The sequence below is a fragment of the Tachyglossus aculeatus genome, chromosome 2 (assembly GCF_015852505.1).
Source record: "Tachyglossus aculeatus isolate mTacAcu1 chromosome 2, mTacAcu1.pri, whole genome shotgun sequence".
Taxonomy (NCBI): Eukaryota; Metazoa; Chordata; class Mammalia; order Monotremata; family Tachyglossidae; genus Tachyglossus; species Tachyglossus aculeatus.
In genome coordinates this window covers 173,811,345-173,833,294 of record NC_052067.1, presented here as the reverse complement: position 1 = coordinate 173,833,294, position 21,950 = coordinate 173,811,345, and the positions used below count along the sequence as shown (strand labels likewise).

Below are 21,950 nucleotides of genomic sequence, written 5' to 3'. Positions count from 1 at the left end.
TTATTATTATTATTATTATTTGCCTGCTGTGTGACCTTGGGCAAGTCACTTCTCTTCTCTGCACCTCACTTCCCTCATCTGGAAAATGGGCATTAAGACTATTAGCCCCATGAGGGACGGGGACTGCGTTCAACCCGATTTCCTCGTATTCACCCCTCAAAGCCGGGTACAGTGCCTGGCGCCTGGTAAGAGCTTAACAAATACCACAGTTATTATTGTCATTATTATGTAAGCTCATCAGGTTGGACACAGTCCCTTTTCCACGTGGGGCTCAGTCTTTATGTTGCCAACTTGTACTTCCCAAGCGCTTAGTACAGTGCTCTGCACACAGTAAGCGCTCAATAAATACGATTGATTGATTGATTGATCAGAGAAGCAGCGTGGCTCAGTGGAAAGAACACGGGCTTTGGAGTCAGAGGCCATGGGTTAAAATCCCAGCTCCGCCAATTGTCAGCTGTGTGACTTTAGGCAAGTCACTTCACTTCTCTATATATGTTTGTACGTATTTATTACTCTATTTATTTATTTATCTTACTTGTACATATCTATTCTATTTATTTTATTGTGTTAATATGTTTTGTTTTGTTCTCTGTCTCCCCCTTCTAGACTGTGAGCCCGCTGTTGGGTGGGGACCGTCTCTATATGCTGTCAACTTGTACTTCCCAAGCGCTTAGTACAGTGCTCTGCACACAGTAAGCGCTCAATAAATACGACTGATTGATTGATTCTCTGTGCCTCAGTTACCTCATCTGGAAAATGGGGATGAAGACTGTGAGCCCCCCGTGGGACAACCTGATCACCTTGTAACCTCCCCAGCGCTTAAAACAGTGCTTTGCACATAGTAAGCGCTTAATAAATGCCATCATTATTATCATTTATCACCATTTTACAGATGAGGAGACCGAGTCTGACAGCCGTGAAGTTATTTGCCCAAGGTCACACAGCAGACAAGTGGCAGGGCTGAGATTCGAACCCGGGTCCTTCTGATTCCCAGGCTCTATCAACTAGGCCATGGTGCTTGACAATTCTGCTTCTCTGTTGGCATCCTTCCTCTCCCCCCTTCCTTCCTCTCCATCTCCCCCATCTTTCCTCCTTCCCTTCCCCACAGCACCTGTATAGATGTATATATGTTTGTACATATTTATTACTCTATTTATTTATTTATCTTACTTGTACATATCTATTCTATTTATTTTATTTTGTCAGTATGTTTGGTTTTGTTCTCCATCTCCCCCTTCTAGACTGTGAGCCCGCTGTTGGGTAGGGACCGTCTCTGTGTGTTGCCGACTTGTACTTCCCAAGCGCTTAGTACAGTGCTATGGACACAGTAAGCGCTCAATAAATACGACTGATTGATTGATAACGGAATCTAAGTATGTCTCAATCGATAGATCCTATTTATTGAGTGGTTTCTGTGTGCAGAGCATTGTCCTGAGCGCTTCTTGCCTGTGAATTTGGGTCTGTATCCCTGACCCACTGAGATACTCACCCCGCGCCCAGTTCCACAACACTTAGGTCCATTTCCTTACAGTCTGCCATTTTTCCTAGCTGGAATTTATTTCAGTGTCTATTTCTCCAAGCAGCCTGTAAGCTCCTTGTGGGCAGGGGTCTATTGGGTGGTCGTGGGTTCTAATCCCTGCTCTACCACTTAGCAGCTGTGTGACGTTGGGCAAGTTACTTTGCTTCTCTGGGCCTCAGTTCCCTCATCTGCAAAATGGGGATTAAGACTGTGAGCCCCATGTGGGACAACCTGATGACCTTGTATCTCCCCCAGCACTTAGAACAGAGCTTGGCACATAGTAAGCGCTTAACACGATCATTATTATTATTATTATTATTACTGGACTCTTTTAGACTGTGAGCCCACTGTTGGGTAGGGACTGTCTCTATATGTTGCCAATTTGTACTTCCCAAGCGCTTAGTACAGTGCTCTGCACATAGTAAGAGCTCAATAAATACGATTGATGATGATGACTCTCCCAGCGCTCTGCCCATAAGAGACTGTAAACTCCTGGTGGGCAAGGATCGTGTCTCCCGACTCTATTTTCCTTTCCCCTCCCAAGCACGCGGTCTGGTGCTCAGCATACAGTAAGCGCTCAATAAGATGTCACCGAGCGATGGATCAAACGCCTCCACGTGCAGGAATCCATCCTGATTCGATGAAGAAGAAGGCGGGGTCCTGAGCCCGTTGTTGGGTAAGGACCGTCTCTATATGCTGCCAACTTGTACTTCCCAAGTGCTTAGTACAGTGCTCTGCACACAGTAAGCGCTCAATAAATACAATTAAATGAATGAATGAATGAATCCTTCGGTGGGCAAGGAGTTCTATAAATGCAACCCCGGACGATTATTTTACAAATGAACTGAACTCCATCTGGGCAGTGGGAAAGAGCCCAAACCAAACGGAATTCTTGGTTTGCAGGAAACTAGAGACGGAGGCCATTTCTGGATCGCACGGGAACAGTTTTAATGATAGTAATAATGAGGGTATTTGTTAAGCGCTTACTATGTGCCAAGCACTGTTCTAAGCACTGGGGGAGATTCAAGGTAATCAGGTGGTTTCACGTGGGGCTCGCAGTCTTAATCCCCATTTTACAGATGAGGGAACTGAGGCCCAGAGAATAATAATAATAATGATGTTGGTATTTGTTAAGCGCTTACTATGTGCAAAGCACTGTTCTAAGCGCTGGGGGGAACACAAGGAGATGAGGTTGTCCCATGTGGGGCTCACAGTCTTAATCCCCATTTTACAGATGAGGGAACTGAGGCCCAGAGAAGTGAAGTGACTTGCCCAAAGTCACCCAGCTGACAAGTGGCAGAGCCGGGATTAGAATCCAGGACCTCTGAGTCCCGAGCCCAGGCTCTTTCCACTACGCCACGCTGCTTCTCTTAAGCAGCAGTTTTGCCCAGGTGATGGTGGCTTGTTATCGGACTCATCAAAATGCAGCCTTTCTCTCCCACCCTGGCTAGACTGTAACCTCGTTGTGGGCAGGGATGGTGTCTAGTCACTCACTTGTACATATCTATTCTATTCTATTTAATTTTGTTAGTATGTTTGGTTTTGTTCTCTGTCTCCCCCCTTTTAGACTGTGAGCCCACGGTTGGGTAGGGACTGTCTCTATATGTTGCCAACTTGTACATCCCAAGTGCTTAGTACAGTGCTCTGCACACAGTAAGCGCTCAATAAATACGATTGATTGATTGACTGATCGAACTCTCCCAAGCACTTGTGCTCTGCATGCAACAGACTGTAAACTCCTTGAGGGCAGGGATCGTGTCTACTATGTCGAGAAGCAGCATGGCGTAGTGGTCAGGGCACGGGTCCGGGTTCAAATCCCGGCTCCGCTACTTGTCAGCTGGGAGACTTTGGGCAAGTCAGTTCACTTCTCTGGGCCTCGGTTACCTCATCCGTAAAATGGGGATTGGGACGGTGAGCCCCACGTGATGGCATTTAATAGTAATGATGGCATTTATTAAGCGCTGACTACGGGCAAAGCACTGTTCTAAGCGCTGGGGAGGTTACAAGGTGATCAGGTTGGCCCACGGGGGGGTCACACGTGGGACAGCGACTGCGTCCAGCCCGATCTGCTTGTATCCATCCCAGCGCTCAGTACAGTGCCTGGCACGTAGTTAAGCGCTTTACAAATACCATGATTATTATTAATACTACCCCTACTGCACTCTCCCAAGAGCCCAGTACAGTGCTCTGCCCACAGTAGGCTGTGAGTTCTTCTAGCGCAGGGATCGTGTCTATCCACTCGATTAAATGTACTGTCCTGGGTGCTTAGTACAGTGTTCCACACACACAGTAAGCGCTCGCTGATGGACGGATTCCACAGCACCATACTGTGCTGTGCACAGAGAAGCAGTGTGGCTCAGTGGAAAGAGCCCGGGCTTTGGAGTCAGAGGTCGTGGGTTCAAATCCCAGCTCTGCCAATTGTCAGCTGTGTGACTGTGGGCAAGGCACTTAACTTCTCTGGGCCTCATCTGTAAAATGGGGATGAAGACTATGAGCCCCCCGTGGGACAACCTGATCACCTTGTAACTTCCCCAGGGCTTAGAACAGTGCTTTGCACATAGTAAGCGCTTAATAAATGCCATCATCATCATCATCATCATACTGAGCGCCTCTGGGAGAATCCAGTCGAGTCAGGAGACGCTCTCCCGCCCCCCGCCCCGAAGGAGCGCTGCATTTCCCTGGAGGGCCGTCGTGGCCTAATCAATCAATCGATCGATCAATCAATGGTGTTTATGTAGAGCTTACTACGTGAAGATCACTGTACTAAGCGATTGGAGAGTTCAGTACAACGGAGTTGGCTGGCATGGCCCCTGCCCATAACGAGCTTACTGTCTAGAGGGGGAGACAGACATTAACGAGCATAAATAAGTGATTTATACCATATAATTTAAAGATATGTTCACAAGTGCCGTGGACAGAGCCCGGGCCTGGGAGTTGGAAGGACTTGGGTTCTGATCCCGGCTCCTCCACTTGTCGGCTGTGTGACCCTGGGCAAGCCACTTCACTCCTCTGCGCTTCAGTTCCCTCGTCTGTAAAACGGGGATTAAGACTGTAGCCCCATGTGGGACACGGCCTGTGTCCAACCGGACTACCTCGTATCTACTCCGGTGCTCAGTACAGTGCCTGGCCCCAAGTAAGGGCTTAATAGATACCGTAAAAATAGTAAGGGGGGAGTTCAAAGGTCACAGATGGAGGTGCAGAGATGAATCAAAAGGGAGAGCCAACTGGGGACAAGAGGGTTTCATCAGGGAACTCTCCCAAGCACTTAGTCCAGTGCTCTGCACTGAGTCAGCACTCAATAAATACCACGGATTGATGGATGGATGGATAATAATCTCTTTTAGACTGTGAGCCCACTGTTGGGTAGGGACTGTCTCTATATGTTGCCAACTTGGACTTCCCAAGCGCTTAGTACAGTGCTCTGCACACAGTAAGCGCTCAATAAATACGATTGATGATGATGATGATGATAATAATGATGGCATTTGTTATGCGGTTGCAATGTGCCCAGCACTGTTCTAAGCGTTGAATGGGTGGGTGGATGGATGAGTGGATGGATTAGGGATGGATCTGATGAATGGATGGACGGTTGGCTGGACGGACTGGATGGATAGATGGACTGGATGGATGGATGGATGGATGGGTCCAATATGTTGCCAATTTGTACTTCCCAAGCGCTTAGTACAGTGCTCTGCACATGGTAAGTGCTCAATAAATACGATTGATTGATTGACTGATGGATGGATGGATGGATGGATGGATGGATGGACTGGATGGATGGGTGAGTGGAGAGAAGCAGCGTGGCTCAAGAGAAGCAGCGTGGCTCAGTGGAAAGAGCCCGGGCTTTGGAGTCAGAGGTCTTGGGTTCGAATCCAGGCTCCGCCACATGTCTGCTGTGTGACCTTGGGCAAGTCACTTAACTTCTCTGAGCCTCAGTAACCTCATCTGTAAAATGGGGATTGACTGTGAGCCCCAAGTGGGACAACCTGATCAGGTTGTATCCCCCCCAGTGCTTAGAACAGTGCTTTGCACATAGTGAGCACTGAACAAATACCAAAATTATTATTATGGATTGCCAATGGACTTGATGAACGGATGGACGGTTGGCTGGATGGACTGGATGGATAGATGGACTGGATGGATGGATGGATGGATGATGGATGGATGGACAGATGGATGGACGGATGGACTGGATGGATTGGTGGATGGATTACTGATGGACTTGATGAATGGATGGACGGTTGGCAGGACAGACTGGATGGATAGATGGATGGATGGATGGATGGACGGATGGACTGGATGGATTGGTGGATGGATTACTGATGGACTTGATGAATGGATGGTCGGTTGGCTGGACAGACTGGATGGATAGATGGACTGGATGGATGGATGGGATGGATGGATGGATGGATGGATGGACTGGATGGATGGATGGATGGATGGATGGATAAATGGACTGGATGGATGGGTGGATGGATGGATTGGATGGAGGGGTTGGTGGTTGGATGGCCGACTGGCTGGAGGGACAGACGGCCGGCCGGCCGGTCTCTCACCTTGGGGTTGTGCAGGCGCAGGCGGCGGTCCAGGGTGGCGTCTCCTCTCTGGCCGGGCGAGACCCCCTGGGGGCGGTAGCCCCGCGGCGGGGAGAAGGAGGAGGCGGAGGCGGAGGCGGGCAGGGGGAAGGCGGGGAAGGCGGGGGCCGCGGCCAGGGGGCCGTGGGCCGGAGAGGCGGGGATGGAGCGGGGCGGGGCCGGGGGGCAGCCCCCCTGCCGGCTCAGGGCTTGCCGCTGCTGCCACTCGTACAGTTGCCACATGGTGTCTCCGTGGCCGGGCCGGAGCCGCCCCGCCCCCGGCCCCGCTCCCGGCCCCGGCCCCGGCCCCGGCCCCGGCCCCCCGCACGTGCTCAGAGGTCTTGGCCGGCTGTTGCGGGGCAAGGTCCGGTAGCCCTCGGGGTAACGGGGTGCCACCTGGGCCCGGTGACTCGGCATGTTCCGCGGGAGCGTCTGGTAGGAGGCCAGCCTGCAATACACACACACAGCGGGGCAGAGGGTCAGTCAGTCGCTCAATCGTATTTATTGAGCGCTTACTGGGTGCGGGGCACTGGACTAAGCGCTTAGGAGTAGGCGACAGAAAAACGAACGGGCGCATTCTCTGCCCGCAATGTGCTGACGGTCTAGAGGGGGAGACAGACGTTAATAGAAATGAATAAAAGACAGATCTGGACGTAAATGGTGTGGGGCTGGGAAGGGGGATTCATTCATTCATTCAATCGCATTTATTGAGCGCTTACTGTGTGCAGAGCACTGGACTAAGCGCTCGGGAAGTACAAGTTGGCAACATATAGAGAGGGTCCCTACCCAACAGTGGGCTCACAGTCTAGAAATCTAAAGAAATGATTGAATGTGCATCTCCATTCATTTTGCATCTCCATTTGAATGTGCAATCAAAGAAATGATTGGCTATATTCATTCTAGGAATTGAATTGGGAAAAATCTTCTCAGCATCGGGAGTCCTCCACCATGTGTGGGCTCTAGAATCTGACCCTGTCCTCTCCATCCAAACTGCTACCACGTCAATCATTCATCATTCATTCATGCATTCAATCATATTGATTGAGCGCTTTACTGTGTGCAGAACACGGGAATAAGCGCTCGGGAAAGTACGATGTAACAATAGAGAAATTCCTTTCCTACAGTGAGCTTACAGTCTGGGGGGAGACAGATATCGATGCAGATAAATGAAGTATTTATGCTATCCCGCCTGGATGACCGCATCAGCCTCCTCGCTGACCTCCCTGCCTCCCATCTCTCTCCACTCCGGTCCATATTTCCCTTCGCTGCTTGGATCGTTTTTCCACAAAAACGCCGAGGCCGTGTTTCCTTGCTCCTCGAGAACCCCCAATAGCTGACCATCCACCTTGGCATCGAACAGAAATTCCTCACGATCGGCTTTAAAGCTCTCAACGATAGCCCGGGCTGCCAGGAATTTTAAATCGGGCTCCTTCCTTCTTCATGATAATAATAATAACTGTGGGATTTATTAAGTGCTTATTCCAAGGCAGGCACTGTACTAAGCTCTGGGGTGGATACGAGCAAATCGGGATGGACACGGTCGCGGTCCCATAAAAGTCCGAGAAGCAGCGTGGCTTAGCGGAAAGAGCCCAGGCTTCGGAGTCAGAGGTCGTGGGTTCTAATCCCGGCTCTGCCACTTGTCAGCTGCGTGACTTAGGGCAAGCCACTTCACTTCTCTGTGCCTCAGTTCCCTCAGCTGTAACAGGGGGATTAAGTCTGTGAGCCCCACGGGGGACAACCTGATAACCCTGTATATAATAACAATAATAATAATGGCATTTATTAAGCGCTTACTATGTGCAAAACACTGTTCTAAGCACTGGGGAGGTTACAAAGTGATCAGGTTGTCCCACGGGGGGCTCACAGTCTTAATAACCATTTTACAGATGAGGGAACTGAGGCCCAGAGAAGTGAAGTGACTTGCCCAAAGTCACCCAGCTGACGATCGGCGGAGCAGGGGTTGAACCCATGACCGCTGACTCCAAAGCCTGGGCTCTTTCCACTGAGCCCCACAGACAATGACGCTCACCCACTTCAGAGCCTTATCGAGGGCCCACCTCCTCCAAGAGGCCTTCCCGGATTAAGCCCCGCTTTTCCTCATCTCCCACTCCCTTCTGCATCGCCCTGATTTGCTCCCTTGGCTCTTTAAGGAGAAGCAGCGTGGCTCAGTGGAAAGAGCCCGGGCTTTGGAGTCAGAGGTCATGGGTTCGAATCCCGGCTCCACCACATGTCTGCTGTGTGACCTTGGGCAAGTCACTTAACTTCTCTGAGCCTCAGCTACCTCATCTGTAAAATGGGGATGAAGACTGTGAGCCCCACGTGGGACAACCTGATCACTTTGTAACCCCCAAGCGCTTAGAACAGTGCTTTGCACATAGTAAGCGCTTAACAAATGCCAACATTATTATTATTATTATTTCTCCCTCCCCCAGCCCCACAGCACTTATGTCTTGTACGTATTTACTATTCATTTTATTTTGTTAATATGTTTTGTTTTGTTGTCTGTCTCCCCCTTCTAGACTGTGAGCCCGTTGTTGGTACGGACCGTCTCTATATGTTGCCAACTTGGACTTCCCAAGCGCTTAGTACAGTGCTCTGCACACAGTAAGCGCTTGAGAAGCAGTGTGGCTCAGTGGAAAAAGCGCGGGCTCTGGAGTCAGAGGTCATGGGTTCAAATCCCGGCTCCGCCAATTGTCAGCTGTGTGACTTTGGGCAAGTCACTTCACTTCTCTGGGCCTCAGTTCCCTCACCTGTAAAATGGGGATTAAGACTGTGAGCCCTCCATGGGACAACCGGATCACTTTGTAACCTCCCCAGTGCTTAGAACAGTGCTTTGCACATAGTAAGCGCTTAATAAATGCGATTATTATCATTATTATTATTATAAATACAGTTGAATGAATGTCCGCATCTGTCATTTTATTTCTTTGTACTGATGTCCATCTCCCCCACACTAGACTGTGAGCTCATTGTGGGCAGGGAATGTCACTGCTTCTTGCTGAATTATACTCTCCCAAGGGGCTTAGTACAGTGCTCTGTATAAATCTCTATAAAGACGATTGAATGAACGAACGCTTGAACCCAGATCCCTCTGACTCCGGGGCCCAGGCTCTTTCACGTTGCTTCGTCGCCAAGGATCACGCGGTCTGTTTCCGAAAAATGTTCAACTGGCAGCTGGGGAAGCAGCAGGGCCTTAGTGGAAACAGCCTGGGCCACAGAGCTACTTGTTAAGCGCTTAATGACAGCATTTAATCATCATCGTCATCATCAATCGTATTTATTGAGCGCTTACTATGTGCAGAGCACTGTACTAAGCGCTTGGGAAGTACAAACTGGCAACATGTGCAAAGCACTGCTCTAAGCCCTAGGGAGGTTACAAGGTGATCAGGTTGTCCCACGGGGGCTCACAGTCTTCATCCCCATTTTACAGATGAGATAACCGAGGCGCAGAGAAGTTAAGTGACTTGCCCAAAGTCACACAGCTGACAGGCGGCGGAGCTGGGATTAATATGTACCAGGGACTGTACTAAGCGCTGGAGTAGATCCGAGTCAATTAGGTTGGATACGGTCCCTGTCTCAGCCGGTTGTGGGCAGGGAATGTATCCGTTTATTGAAGCACCGTGGCTCCGTGGCAATAAATAAATCAATCAATCGTATTTATTGAGCGCTTACTGTGTGCAGAGCACTGGACTAAGCGCTTGGAAAGAGCCCGGGCCTTGGAGTCAGAGGTCATGGGTTCAAATCCCAGCTCTGACAATTGTCAACTGTGTGACTCTGGGCAAGTCACTTCATTTCTCTGTGCCGCAGTTCCCTCATCTGTAAAATGGGGATTAAGACTGTGAGCCCCCTGTGGGACAACCTGATTACCTTGTATTCCCCCAGCGCTTAGAACAGTGCTTGGCACATAGTAAGCGCTTAACAAATACCGTCATTATTACTATAATTATTCTCTGTGCCTCAGTTCCCTCATCTGTAAAATGGGGATTAAGACTGTGAGCCCCACGTGGGACAACCTGATCACCTTGTATTCCCCCAGCGCTTAGAACAGTGCTTGGCACATAGTAAGCGCTTAACAAATACCATCATTATTATTATAATTATTCTCTGGGCCTCAGTTACCTCATCTGTAAAATGGGGATTAAGATGGTGAGCCCCACGTGGGACAACCTGATCACCTTGTATCTCCCCCAGCGCTTAGAACAGTGCTTGGCACATAGTAAGCGCTTAACAAATACCATCATTATTACTATAATTATTCTCTGGGCCTCAGTTACCTCATCTGGAAAATGGGGATTAAGATTGTGAGCCCCACGTGGGACAACCTGATCACCTTGTATTCCCCCAGTGCTTAGAACAGTGCTTGGCACATAGTAAGCGCTTAACAAAAACCGTCATTATTATTATAATTATTCTCTGGGCCTCAGTTACCTCATCTGGAAAATGGGGATTAAGACTGTGAGCCCCACGTGGGACAACCTGATCACCTTGTATCTCCCCCAGCGCTTAGAACAGTGCTTGGCACATAGTAAACGCTTAACAAACACCGTCATTATTATTATAATTATTCTCTGGGCCTCAGTTACCTCATCTGGAAAATGGGGATTAAGATTGTGAGCCCCCCGTGGGACAACCTGATCACCTTGTATTCCCCCAGCGCTTAGAACAGTGCTTGGCACATAGTAAGCGCTTAACAAATACCGTCATTATTATTATAACTATTCTCTGGGCCTGAGTTACCTCATCTGGAAAATGGGGATTAAGATTGTGAGCCCCACGTGGGACAACCTGATCACCTTGTAACCTCCCCAGTGCTTAGAACAGTGCTTTGCACATAGTAAGCGCTTAATAAATACCATCATCATTGTCCTCGCCCAAGCGCTTAGTACAGTGCTCCGCACACAGTAAGGACTCACGGTTGAATGAGTAAATGAATGGGGCTCACGGTCTTAATCCCCATTTGACAGATGCAGTAACTGAGGCACAGAGAAGTGAAGTGACTTGCCTATGGTCACCCAGCACACCAGTGGAGGAGCCGGGATTAGAACCCAGGGCTTTCGGATTTCCAAGCCCACGCTCTACCCACTGGGCCGTGCTGCTTCTCTTCACACCTGGGTTGTAATCCCGGCTCCGCCTGCTGCTTGTTGTGTGACCCGAGGCAGGTCGCTTTCCTTCTCTGTGCCTCAGTTTCCTCACTGCCAAATGGGGATTCAGTACCTGTCCTCCCTCCTACTTTGACTGTGAGCCCCACGTGATTACCTTGTTCTAACCCACCGCTTAGAAGAGCGTCCGACACAGAGTAAGTGCAGAAGCAGCGTGGCTCAGTGGAAAGAGCCCGGGCTTTGCAATCAGAGGTTGTGGGTTCAAATCCTGGCTCCGCCAATTGTCAGCTCTGTGACTTTGGGCATGTCACGACTTCTCTGTGCCTCAGCTCCCTCATCTGTAAAATGGGGATGAAGACTGCGAGTCCCCTGTGGGACAACCTGATCACCCTGTATCCCCCCAGTGCTTTGAACATAGTAAGCGCTTAACAAATACCATCATTATTATTATTAACCACACACACACACACACACACACACACACACACACACACACACACACACAGCTCAATGGTAAGAGTGGTAATAATAATAATAATAATGGCATTTGTTAAGCGCTTACTATGTGCAGAGCACTGTTCTAAGCGCTGGGGAAGATACAAGGTGATCAGGGTGTCCCTCGTGGGGCTCACAGTCTTCATCCCCATTTTACAGATGAGGTAACTGAGGCACAGAGAAGTTAAGTGGCATGCCCAAGGTCACACAGCTCCTGGGATGTCAGGAGGGGAGGGGCGGGAGAGAACCTGCTTGGAATTATGGAAGCTCAATGATTCCTTCGGGCCTTTCCTCCTTTAGCCGTTTCTTCTTTCAAAGCGTTTAGTTCATTCAATCCTATTTATTGAGCACTTCCTGTGAGCAAAGCCCTGTGCAGAGCTCATTATGGGCAGGGTTTGTGTCTCCCAACTCTGCTGTATAATAATAATAATAATAATAATAATAATAATAATAATAATAATAATAATAATAATGGCATTTGTTAAGCGCTTACTTTGTGCAAAGCACTGTTCTAAGCGCTGGGGGGGATAGAAGGTAATCGGGTTTTCCCACATGGGGCTCACAGTCTTAATCCCCATTTTACAGATGAAGTAACTGAGGCCCAGAGAAGTGAAGTGACTTGCCCAAGGTCACACAACAGACATGGGGCAGAGCCGGGATTAGAACCCACGACCTCTGACTCCCGAGCCAGGGCTCTTTCCACTGAGCCACGCGACTCTACCAAGAGCTTAGTACAGTGTGGTGCCCACAGGAAGCGCTCAATAAATACCACTGATGGATGGACTGATCCCCCCCTCTAGACTAGAAGCTCATTATGGGCAAGGAATCCCTCCCTCCCTCTTCCCTACCCCCCTCCCCTCTCCACAGCACTTGCGTATATTTGTACCTATTTATTACTCTGCTTATTTTATTAATGATGTGTTTATAGATATAATTCTATTTATCTATTTTGATGGTATTATTATTTATTATTATTTATTACTCTATTTATTTATTTATTTTGCTTGTGCATTTCTATTTTATTTATTTTATTTTGTTAGTATGTTTGGTTTTGTTCTCTGTCTCCCCCTTTTAGACTGTGAGCCCACTGTTGGGTAGGGACTGTCTCTGTATGTTGCCAACTTGTTCTTCCCAAGCGCTTAGTACAGTGCTCTGCACACAGTAAGCGCTCAATAAATACGATTGATGATGATGATGCTATTGATGCCTGTTTACTTGCTTTGTTCTGTTCTCTGTCTCCCCCTTCTATCAATCAATCAATCGTATTTATTGAGCGCTTACTGTGTGCAGAGCACTGTACTAAGCGCTTGGGAAGGACAAGTTGGCAACATATAGAGACGGTCCGTGGGCTTACAGTCTAGACTGTGTTGGGTACAGATTGTCTCTGTTGCCAAACTGTACTTTCCAAGAGTTTAGTACAGTGCTCTGCACACCGTCAGCGCTCAATAAATACGAGTGAATGAATGAATGTATCTAACAACTCTGTTATTTTGGACTCTCCCAAGCGCTTAGTGCAGTGTTCAGCACACAGGAAGCGCTCCATAAATACCACTGATGGCAGAGAAGCAGCGTGGCTCAGTGGAAAGAGCCCGGGCTTTGGAGTCAGAGGTCGTGGGTTCAAACCCCGCCCCTGCCAATTGTCAGCTGGGTGACTTTGGGCAAGTCACTTCACTTCTCTGTGCCTCAGTTCCCTCATCTGTAAAATGGGGATTGAGACTGTGAGCCCCATGTGGGACAACCTGATCACCTTGTAACCTCCCCAGCGCTTAGAACAGTGCTTTGCACATAGTAAGCGCTTAATAAATGCTATTATTATTATTATTATTATTATTATTATTATTATTATTTTATTATCGCAGCTGTTTCCAGGCCCGAGATGAGCCGACCGAATAACCGATGGGCCTGTTTTGCCGGTCTCGGCTTTCTCCTGGTGGGACGTCCGACGAGACTGGAAGCCCCTTACGGGCAGGGGATATGTCTGCTAATTCTGTCGTCCTGTACTCTCCCCAATCAATGAATCAATCAATCGTATTTATTGAGCGCTTACTGTGTGCAGAGCACTGTACTAAGCGCTTGGGAAGTACAAGTCGGCAACACATAGAGACGGTCCCTACCCAACAGCGGGCTCACAGTCTAGAAGGGGGAGACAGAGAACAAAACCAAACATACTAACAAAATAAAATACATAGAATAGATATGTACAAGATAAATAAAGTAATAAATATGTACAAACATATCTACATATACATCATCCATGATGATGATGGTATTTGGTAAGCGCTTACTATGTGCCAACCACTGTTCTAAGCGCCGGGGGAGATACAAGGCCATCAGGTATCAGGTAGAGAAGCAGCGTGACTCAGTGGAAAGAGCCCGGGCTTTGGAGTCAGAGGTCATGGGTTCGAATCCTGGCTCTGCCATGTGTCTGCTGTGTGACCTTGGGCCAGTCACTTAACCTCTCCGAGCCTCAGTTACCTCATCTGTAAAATGGGGATTAAGATTGTGAGCCCCACATGGGACAACCTTATCACTTTGTATCCCCCCCAGCGCTTAGAACAGTGCTTTGCACATAGTAAGCGCTTAACAAATGCCAGCATTATTATTATTATTATCAGGTTGTCCCACTGTGAGCCCCACAAGCTCTTAGTTCAGCGCGCTGCACACAGCAGGCGCTCAATAAATACCCTTGATTACCTGATGGATGGACTGTGGGGGGTGAATGCGATAACAATGAATTCCAATGTTCCTGATCCGGAGGAGCCTAGGATGGAATAAAATTTCTGGATGCTGGAAAATCCTTTTGACCCAATGCCCGCCCTGAAAATTACTTAGGCGACTTCGCAAATGACAGGGTGGCGGGGGGGAAATGCAGCGTAAGGCATTTTGCGGTCACCGAGCGCCGGCCTGGGACTAGCTTTTCCCTCGTTGTGGCTCGGAAAAGAACGCAAGACGACGGTAACCCCTTCCACTCCCCAAATGTAGATTCTACCGTCATCGTCATCATCATCATCAATCGTATTTATTGAGCGCTTCCTGTGTGCAGAGCACTGGACTAAGCGCTTTAATGATGTGCATCTAGCTTTAATTCTATTTGTTCTGACGACTTGACACCTGTCCACATGTTTTGCTTTGCTGTCTGTCTCCCCCTTCTATCAATCAATCAATCAATCGTATTTATTGAGCGCTTACTGTGTGCAGAGCACTGTACTAAGCGCTTGGGAAGTACAAATTGGCATCACATAGAGACAGTCCCTACCCAACAGTGGGCTCACAGTCTAAAAGGGGGAGACAGAGAACAGAACCAAACATACCAACAAAATAAAATAAGTAGGATAGAAATGTACAAGTAAAATAAATAAATAAATAAATAGACCGTGAGCCCGTTGTTGGGTAGGGGCCGCCTCTATATGTTGCCGACTTGGACTTCCCAAGCCCCTGGTCCAGTGCTCTGCACACAGTAAGCGCTCAATAAATACGACCGAATGAACGGTCGCCCTTTCTGTTAGATTGTGAACCCCATCATCATCATCATCAATCGTATTTATTGAGCGCTTACTATGTGCAGAGCACTGTGCTCAACTGGATCTACCCAGGATACTTTCCTCGGCGCCTAGGAAGTGCTTAACAAGTACCCCGACCCCGCCGAAAAACCAATCAATCAATCGGATTTATTGAGCGCTTACTGCGTGCAGAGCACTGGACTAAGCGCTTGGGAAGTCCAAGTTGGCAACATCTAGAGACGGTCCCTACCCGACAGTGGGCTCACAGTCTAAAAGGGGGAGACAGAGAACAAAACCAAACAGACTAACAAAATAAAATAAATAGAATAGATAGGTACAAGTCAAATAAATTAATTAATAAATAGAGTAATATGATACAAATCGCTGAAAGTGAATACCAGCGTCTGAAATGCGCCGGAGCCTACGGCCCGGCTTTTTCTCTTCTGAACCCGTGAGCCCGCTGTTGGGTAGGGACCGCCATCTCTCTATGTTGCCAACTTGTACTTCCCAAGCGCTTAGTACAGTGCTCTGCACACAGTGAGCGCTCAATAAATACGATTGATTGATTGATTGATTGAACCAGAAGCGGGGTCGCCTGGTCGATAGAAGCCCCGGGGGCCGGGAGACCTGGGTTCTAATTCCGGCCCTGCCGCTTGCCTCCCTAAATCACTTCACTTCTCTTAGAGAAGCAGCGTGCCTTAGCGGAAAGCGCCCGGGCTTGGGACTCAGAGGTCGTGGGTTCTAATTCCGGCTCCGCCACTGGTCAGCTGTGGGAATTTGGGCACGTCATTTAACTTCTGTGTGCCTCAGTTCCCTCATCTGGAAAATGGGGATTAAGACTGGGAGCCCCATGTGGGACAACCTAATTACCCTGTATCAACCCCAGGGCTTAGAACAGTGCTTGGCACATAGTAAGCGCTTAACAAATACCAGCATTATTATTATTATTATTATTGTTCTCTGGGCCTCAGTTTCCTCATCCAGAGAAGAGGGATTCAGCTTCTGGTCACTGTGCCTCACCGTACCTCATTCTCGCCTGTCCCGCCATCGACCCCCGGCCCACGTCATCCCCCGGGCCTGGAATGCCCTGCTCCCTCTGCCCATCCGCCAAGCTAGCTCTCTTCCTCCCTTCAAAGCCCTACTGCGAGCTCACCTCCTCCAGGAGGCCTTCCCACACTCAGCCCCCTTTTTCCTCTCCTCCCCCCCCACAGCACCTGTATATATGTTTGTACAGATTTATCACTCTATTTTCCTTGTCCGTATTTACTATTCTATTTATTTTCTTAATGATCAATCCACCAATCGTATTTATTGAGCGCTTACTGTGTGCAGAGCACTGTATTAAGCGCTCTAATGATGTGCATCTACCTTTAATTCCATTTGTTCTGACGATTTTATCACCTGTCTACATGTCTGCCTCCCCCTTCTAGACCGTGAGCCCATTGTTGGGTAGGGGCCGCCTCCATATGTTGCCGACTTGGACTTCCCAAGCACTTAGTCCAGTGCTCTGCACACAGTAAGCGCTCAATAAATACGACCGAATGAATGAACGGTCGCCCTTTCTGCTAGATTGTGAACCCCAGCCTGTGCTCGACTGGATCTACCCAGGATACTTTCCTCGGCACCTAGGAAGTGCTTAACAAGTAACCCGGCCCCGCCGAAAAACCAATCAAGCAATCGGATTTATTGAGCGCTTACTGTGTGCAGAGCACTGTACTAAGCGCTTGGGAAGTACAAGTTGGCAACATATAGAGACGGTCCCTACCCACCAACAAAGCACCCTCCTGCACTGCCCTCGCACTGCGTACAGCGCTCTGCCGATAAATCCGACTGACCAGACGTACAGAGGTGCCCTGAGAAGTCAGAAGCCCTCGACAGATAACTCACAGAAGTGCTCATGGCCTAGTAGATAGCGCCGGGCCTGCGCTCAGTACAGTGCTCTGCATACAGTAAGCACTCGATAAATACATCTGAATGAATGAATGGGAGTCGGGAGGATCTGGGTTCTAATCCCAGCTCGGCCACTTGTCTGCTGGCTGTGACCTTGGGGAACCCACTTCAGAAGCAGCATGGCTCAGTGGAGAGAGCCCGGGCTTTGGAGTCAGAGGCCATGGGTTTGAATCCCGGCTCCGCCAACTGTCAGCTGTGTGACTTTGGGCAAGTCACTTCACTTCTCTGGGCCTCAGTTCCCTCATCTGTAAAATGGGGATGAAGACTGTGAGCCCCAGGTGGGAAAACCTGATCACCTTGTAACCTCCCCAGTGCTTAGAACAGTGCTTTGCACATAGTAAGCGCTTAATAAATGCTATTATTATTATTATTATTATTATTCTCTGGGCCTCAGTTCCTCCATCTGTAAAATGGGGATTAAGACTGGAGAAGCAGCGTGGCCTAGTGTTTGGGGCCCGGGCCTGGGAGTAGTTCGCCACTTGTCTGCTGTGTGACTTCGGGCAAGTCACTTCACTTCTCTGGGCCTCAGTTCCCTCATCTGTAAAATGGGGATGAAGACTGTGAGCCCCAGGTGGGAAAACCTGATCACCTTGTAACCTCCCCAGCGCTTAGAACAGTGCTTTGCACATAGTAAGCGCTTAATAAATGCCATTATTATTATTATTATTATTATTATTCTCTGGGCCTCAGTTCCTCCATCTGTAAAACGGGGATGAAGATTGGAGAAGCAGCATGGCCTAGTGTTTGGGGCCCGGGCCTGGGAGTAGCTCACCACTTGTCTGCTGTGTGATTTTGGGCAAGTCACTTCACTTCTCTGAGACTCAGTTACCCCGGCCTGTAAAATGGGGACGTAATTTCTTCTTTCCCTCTGGACTGTAAGCTCCCTCTAGGCTGCAAGCTCACGGTGGGCAGGGAATGTGTCTTTGTTGTATTGTCCTCTCCCAAGCGCTTAGTACAGTGCTCTGCACACAGTAAGCACTCAATGAATGCAACTGAACGAAAGATTGTGAGCCCCACGTGGAACGGGGACTGTTTCCAACCGGATTAAGGTAGCAGCGTGGCTCAGTGGAAAGAGCATGGGCTTTGGAGCCAGAGGTCATGGGTTTGAATCCTGGCTCCACCACATCATCATCAATCGTATTTATTGAGCGCTATGTGCAGAGCACTGTACTAAGCGCTTGGGAAGTACAAATTGTCTGCTGTGTGACCTTGGGCAAATCACTTAACTTCTCTGGCCCTAAATTACCTCATCTGTAAAATGGGGATTGAGACTGTGAGCCCCCCGTGGGACAACCTGATCACCTTGGAACCTCCCCAGCGCTTAGAACAGTGCTTTGCACATAGTAAGCGCTTAATAAATGCCATCATCATCATCATCATCATCATCAAGTATCCACTCCAGTGCTTGATACAGTGCTCGGCACAGAGTAAGCGCTCAATAAATATGATTAATGAATTCACTCATTCATTCATTCAATCGTATTTATTGATGAATCAATCAATCTTATTTACTGAGAGCTTACTGTGTGCAGAGCACTGTACTAAGCGCTTGGGAAGTACAAGTTAAAATGAAAGACCGTGAGCCCCAAGTGGGACAGGGACTTTGCCCAACCCGATTATCCTGTATTCACTCAATTGTATTTATTGAGCACTTATTGTGTGCAGAGCTTCTAGCCTGTGAGCCCACTGCTGGGTAGGGACCGTCTCTATGTGTTGCCAACTTGTACTTCTCCAGACAACTTGATCACCTTGTATCCCCCCCCCCAGTGCTTAGAACAGTGCTCTGCACATAGTAAGCGCTTAACAAATGCCATCATCATCATCATTATTAGTAGTAGTAGTACAGTGCTCTGCACACAGTAAGCGTTCAATAAATACGATTGAGTGAATGAATGTACTAAGCTGTATCATCAATCGCATTTATTGAGCGCTTACTATGAGCAGAGCACTGTACTAAGTGCTTGGGAAGTACAAATTGGCAACATCTAGAGACAGTCCCTACCCAACAGTGGGCTCACAGTCTAAAAGGGGGAGACAGAGAACAAAACGAAACATACTAACAAAATAAAATAAATAGAATAGATATGTACAAGTAAAATAAATAAATAGAGTAATGAATATGTACAAACATCTATACATATATACAGGTGCTGTGGGGAAGAGAAGGAGGTAAGATGGGGGGGATGGAGAGGGGGACGAGGGGGAGAGGAAGGAAGGGGCTCAGTCTGGGAAGGCCTCCTGGAGGAGGTGAGCTCTCAGTAGGGCCTTGAAGGGAGGAAGAGAGCTAGCTTGGCGGATGGGCAGAGGGAGGGCATTCCAGGCCCGGAGGATGACATGGGCCGGGGGTCGATGGCGGGACAGGGGAGAACGAAGTACAGTGAGGAGATTAGCGGCAGAGGAGCGGAGGGTGTGGGGTGAGGTGTAGAAGGAGAGAAGGGAGGTGAGGTAGGAGGGGGCGAGGTGATGGACAGCCTTGAAGCCCAGGGTTAGTACAGCGCTCAGCCCATAGTAAGCACTTAACAACTACCATTAAAAACAAAAGGCGGGGGGCGGGGAGTGCGGAGAAGGCAGGGAGAGAAGAATCTGGCTCCCGCAGGAGGATTTTTCCTGATCAAAGAGAAAGGCGGGGCGAAGCGACCTACCCTCGGACTTCTTCCTCGTGGCCTTTCCCCTTCTGGGCCTTGATCCACTGCTCCAGCTGCAGCATGGAATTGGTCCTCTGGATGAGGTGGGCCGCCTCCCCGGGGCCCGGCCCCTTGGCCAGCCGGGCGCCGCCGGCCGGGTTCCCGGGCCCGGCCTGGCCGCCCTCCTGCTCCGCCCCGCTCAGGGAGTTCAGTTTGACGCTGTTGATCTTCGTCAAGGGCTTCTCCCGCCCGTCCTTCTGGAAGCCGAACTTCTCCGCTTCCAGGGCCTTCTGGTCTTCCAGCTTGCCGGCCTCTCTGTTCTTCTGGTGGTTCTGGCTTTCCGGCCGGATTAGGGCCTTGTGGTTGGGGACGTTATTGACCTCCTGGGAAGGGGGGTTCTCCGACGTTACCTTGTCCACTCTACACCGGGATGAAAAAGATGACGACTTGTTTAGAAAACCGCCGCCCGCCCGCCAGGGTTATCGTGAGGAAGAGTGTGAAGGAGGCTGAACTTTTAGCCGAAGGTCCTTCTGACTCCCAGTCCTGGGCTCTATCTACTAAGCCACGCTGCTTCTCTCACAGCTCTCAGAGAAGCAGCGTGGCTCAGTGGAAAGAGCCTGAGCTTTGGAGTCATGGGTTCGAATCCCGGCTCTACCAATTGTCAGCTGTGCGACTTTGGGCAACTCAACTTCTCTGTGCCTCAGTTACCTCATCTGTCAAATGAGGATTAAGACTGTGGGCCCCCCGTGGGACAACTTGATCACCTTGTAACCTCCCCAGCACTTAGAACAGTGCTTTGCACATAGTAAGCGCTTAATAAATGCCATTACATACTGTGTCAAACACTGTTCTAAGCAATGGGGTGGGCGCAAGCTAATTAGGTTAGGCACAGTCCCCGTCCCTCATGGGGCTCACAGTCTAAGTACGAAGGAGAACTGGTATTGATAGTAATATCGATAGTGATATCGGTAGTAATGATGATAATAATAATGATAATTATGGCATTAGTTAGATGCTTATTCTGTGCCAAGCACTGTTCTAAGCAGTGGGGTAGATACAATCAAGTTGTCCCATGTGGGGCTCACGGTCTTAATCCCCATTTTACAGATGAGGTCACTGAGGCACAGCGAATAATAATAATAATAATTAAGCACTTACTATGTGCAAAGCACTGTTCTAAGCGCTGGAGAGGTTACAAGGCGATCCCTGGGGGGCTCACAGTCTCAATCCCCATTTTACAGATGAGGTAACTGAGGCCCAGAGAAGTGAAGTGACTCGCCCAAAGTCACACAGCTGACGGTTGGTGGGGCAGGGATTTGAACCCATGACCTCCGACTCCACAGCCCGGGCTCTTTCCATTGAGCCACGCTGCTTCTCTAAGTTAAGAGAAGTGAAGTGACTTGCCCGAGGTCACACAGCAGAGAACCGGCGGGGCTGGGATCAGAACTCACGTCCTCTGCCTCCCAAGCCCGGGCTCTAGCCACTAGGCCATGATGCTTCTCTGTGCCTGGCTCACAGTAAGCACTTAACAAATACCACAATTATTATTATTATGTTGCCAACTTGTACTTCCCAAGCGCTTAGTACAGTGCTCTGCACACAGTAAGCGCTCAATAAATATTATTGATTATTATTAGTTTACAGTTGAGGGACCTGAGACCCAGAGAAGCGAGGTGACTTGCCCAAGGTCACACACCAAGCAGATGCAGAATGGCCTAGTGGATAGCGCTCAGGCCTGGGACCTGGGTTCTAGTCCCGGCTCTGCCACTTGTCTGCTGTGTGGCCTTGGGCGAGTCACTTTGCTCCTCTGGGCCCCAGTTCCCTAATCTGTAAAACGGGGATTAAGACTGTGAGCCCCGTGAGGGACAGGGACTTCAGTCAATCGTATTTCATCCCATTGTATTTATTAATAATAATAATGATAATGGCATTTATGAAGCGCTTACTATGTGCAATGCACTGTTCTAAGCGCTGGGGAGGTCATAAGGTGATCAGGTTGTCCACGGGGGGCTCACAGTCTTAATCCCCATTTTACAGGAGAGGGAACTGAGGCACAGAGAAGTTGAAGCAGCGTGGCTCAGTGGAAAGAGCACGGGCTTTGGAGTCAGAGGTCATGGGTTCGAATCCCAGCTCCGCCACGTCTGCTGTGTGACCTTGGGCAAGTCACTTAACTTCTCTGAGCCTCAGTTACC

General features: G+C 49.1%; 1 protein-coding gene across 1 annotated transcript in view; it reads right to left on the bottom strand.

Annotated features, from left to right (window-relative positions):
* The window catches only part of PLEKHA5 (pleckstrin homology domain containing A5), a 286,100-nt gene that overhangs the window by 78,549 nt on the left and 185,601 nt on the right, over positions 1–21,950 (bottom strand). Inside the window, exons 10-11 of the mRNA XM_038765775.1 lie at positions 19,777–20,178; positions 6,073–6,538 (exon numbers count right to left, since the gene is read on the bottom strand). Of these exons, the coding sequence (XP_038621703.1) occupies positions 6,073–6,538; positions 19,777–20,178 (868 nt within the window). The remainder of the gene's footprint in view (positions 1–6,072; positions 6,539–19,776; positions 20,179–21,950) is intronic.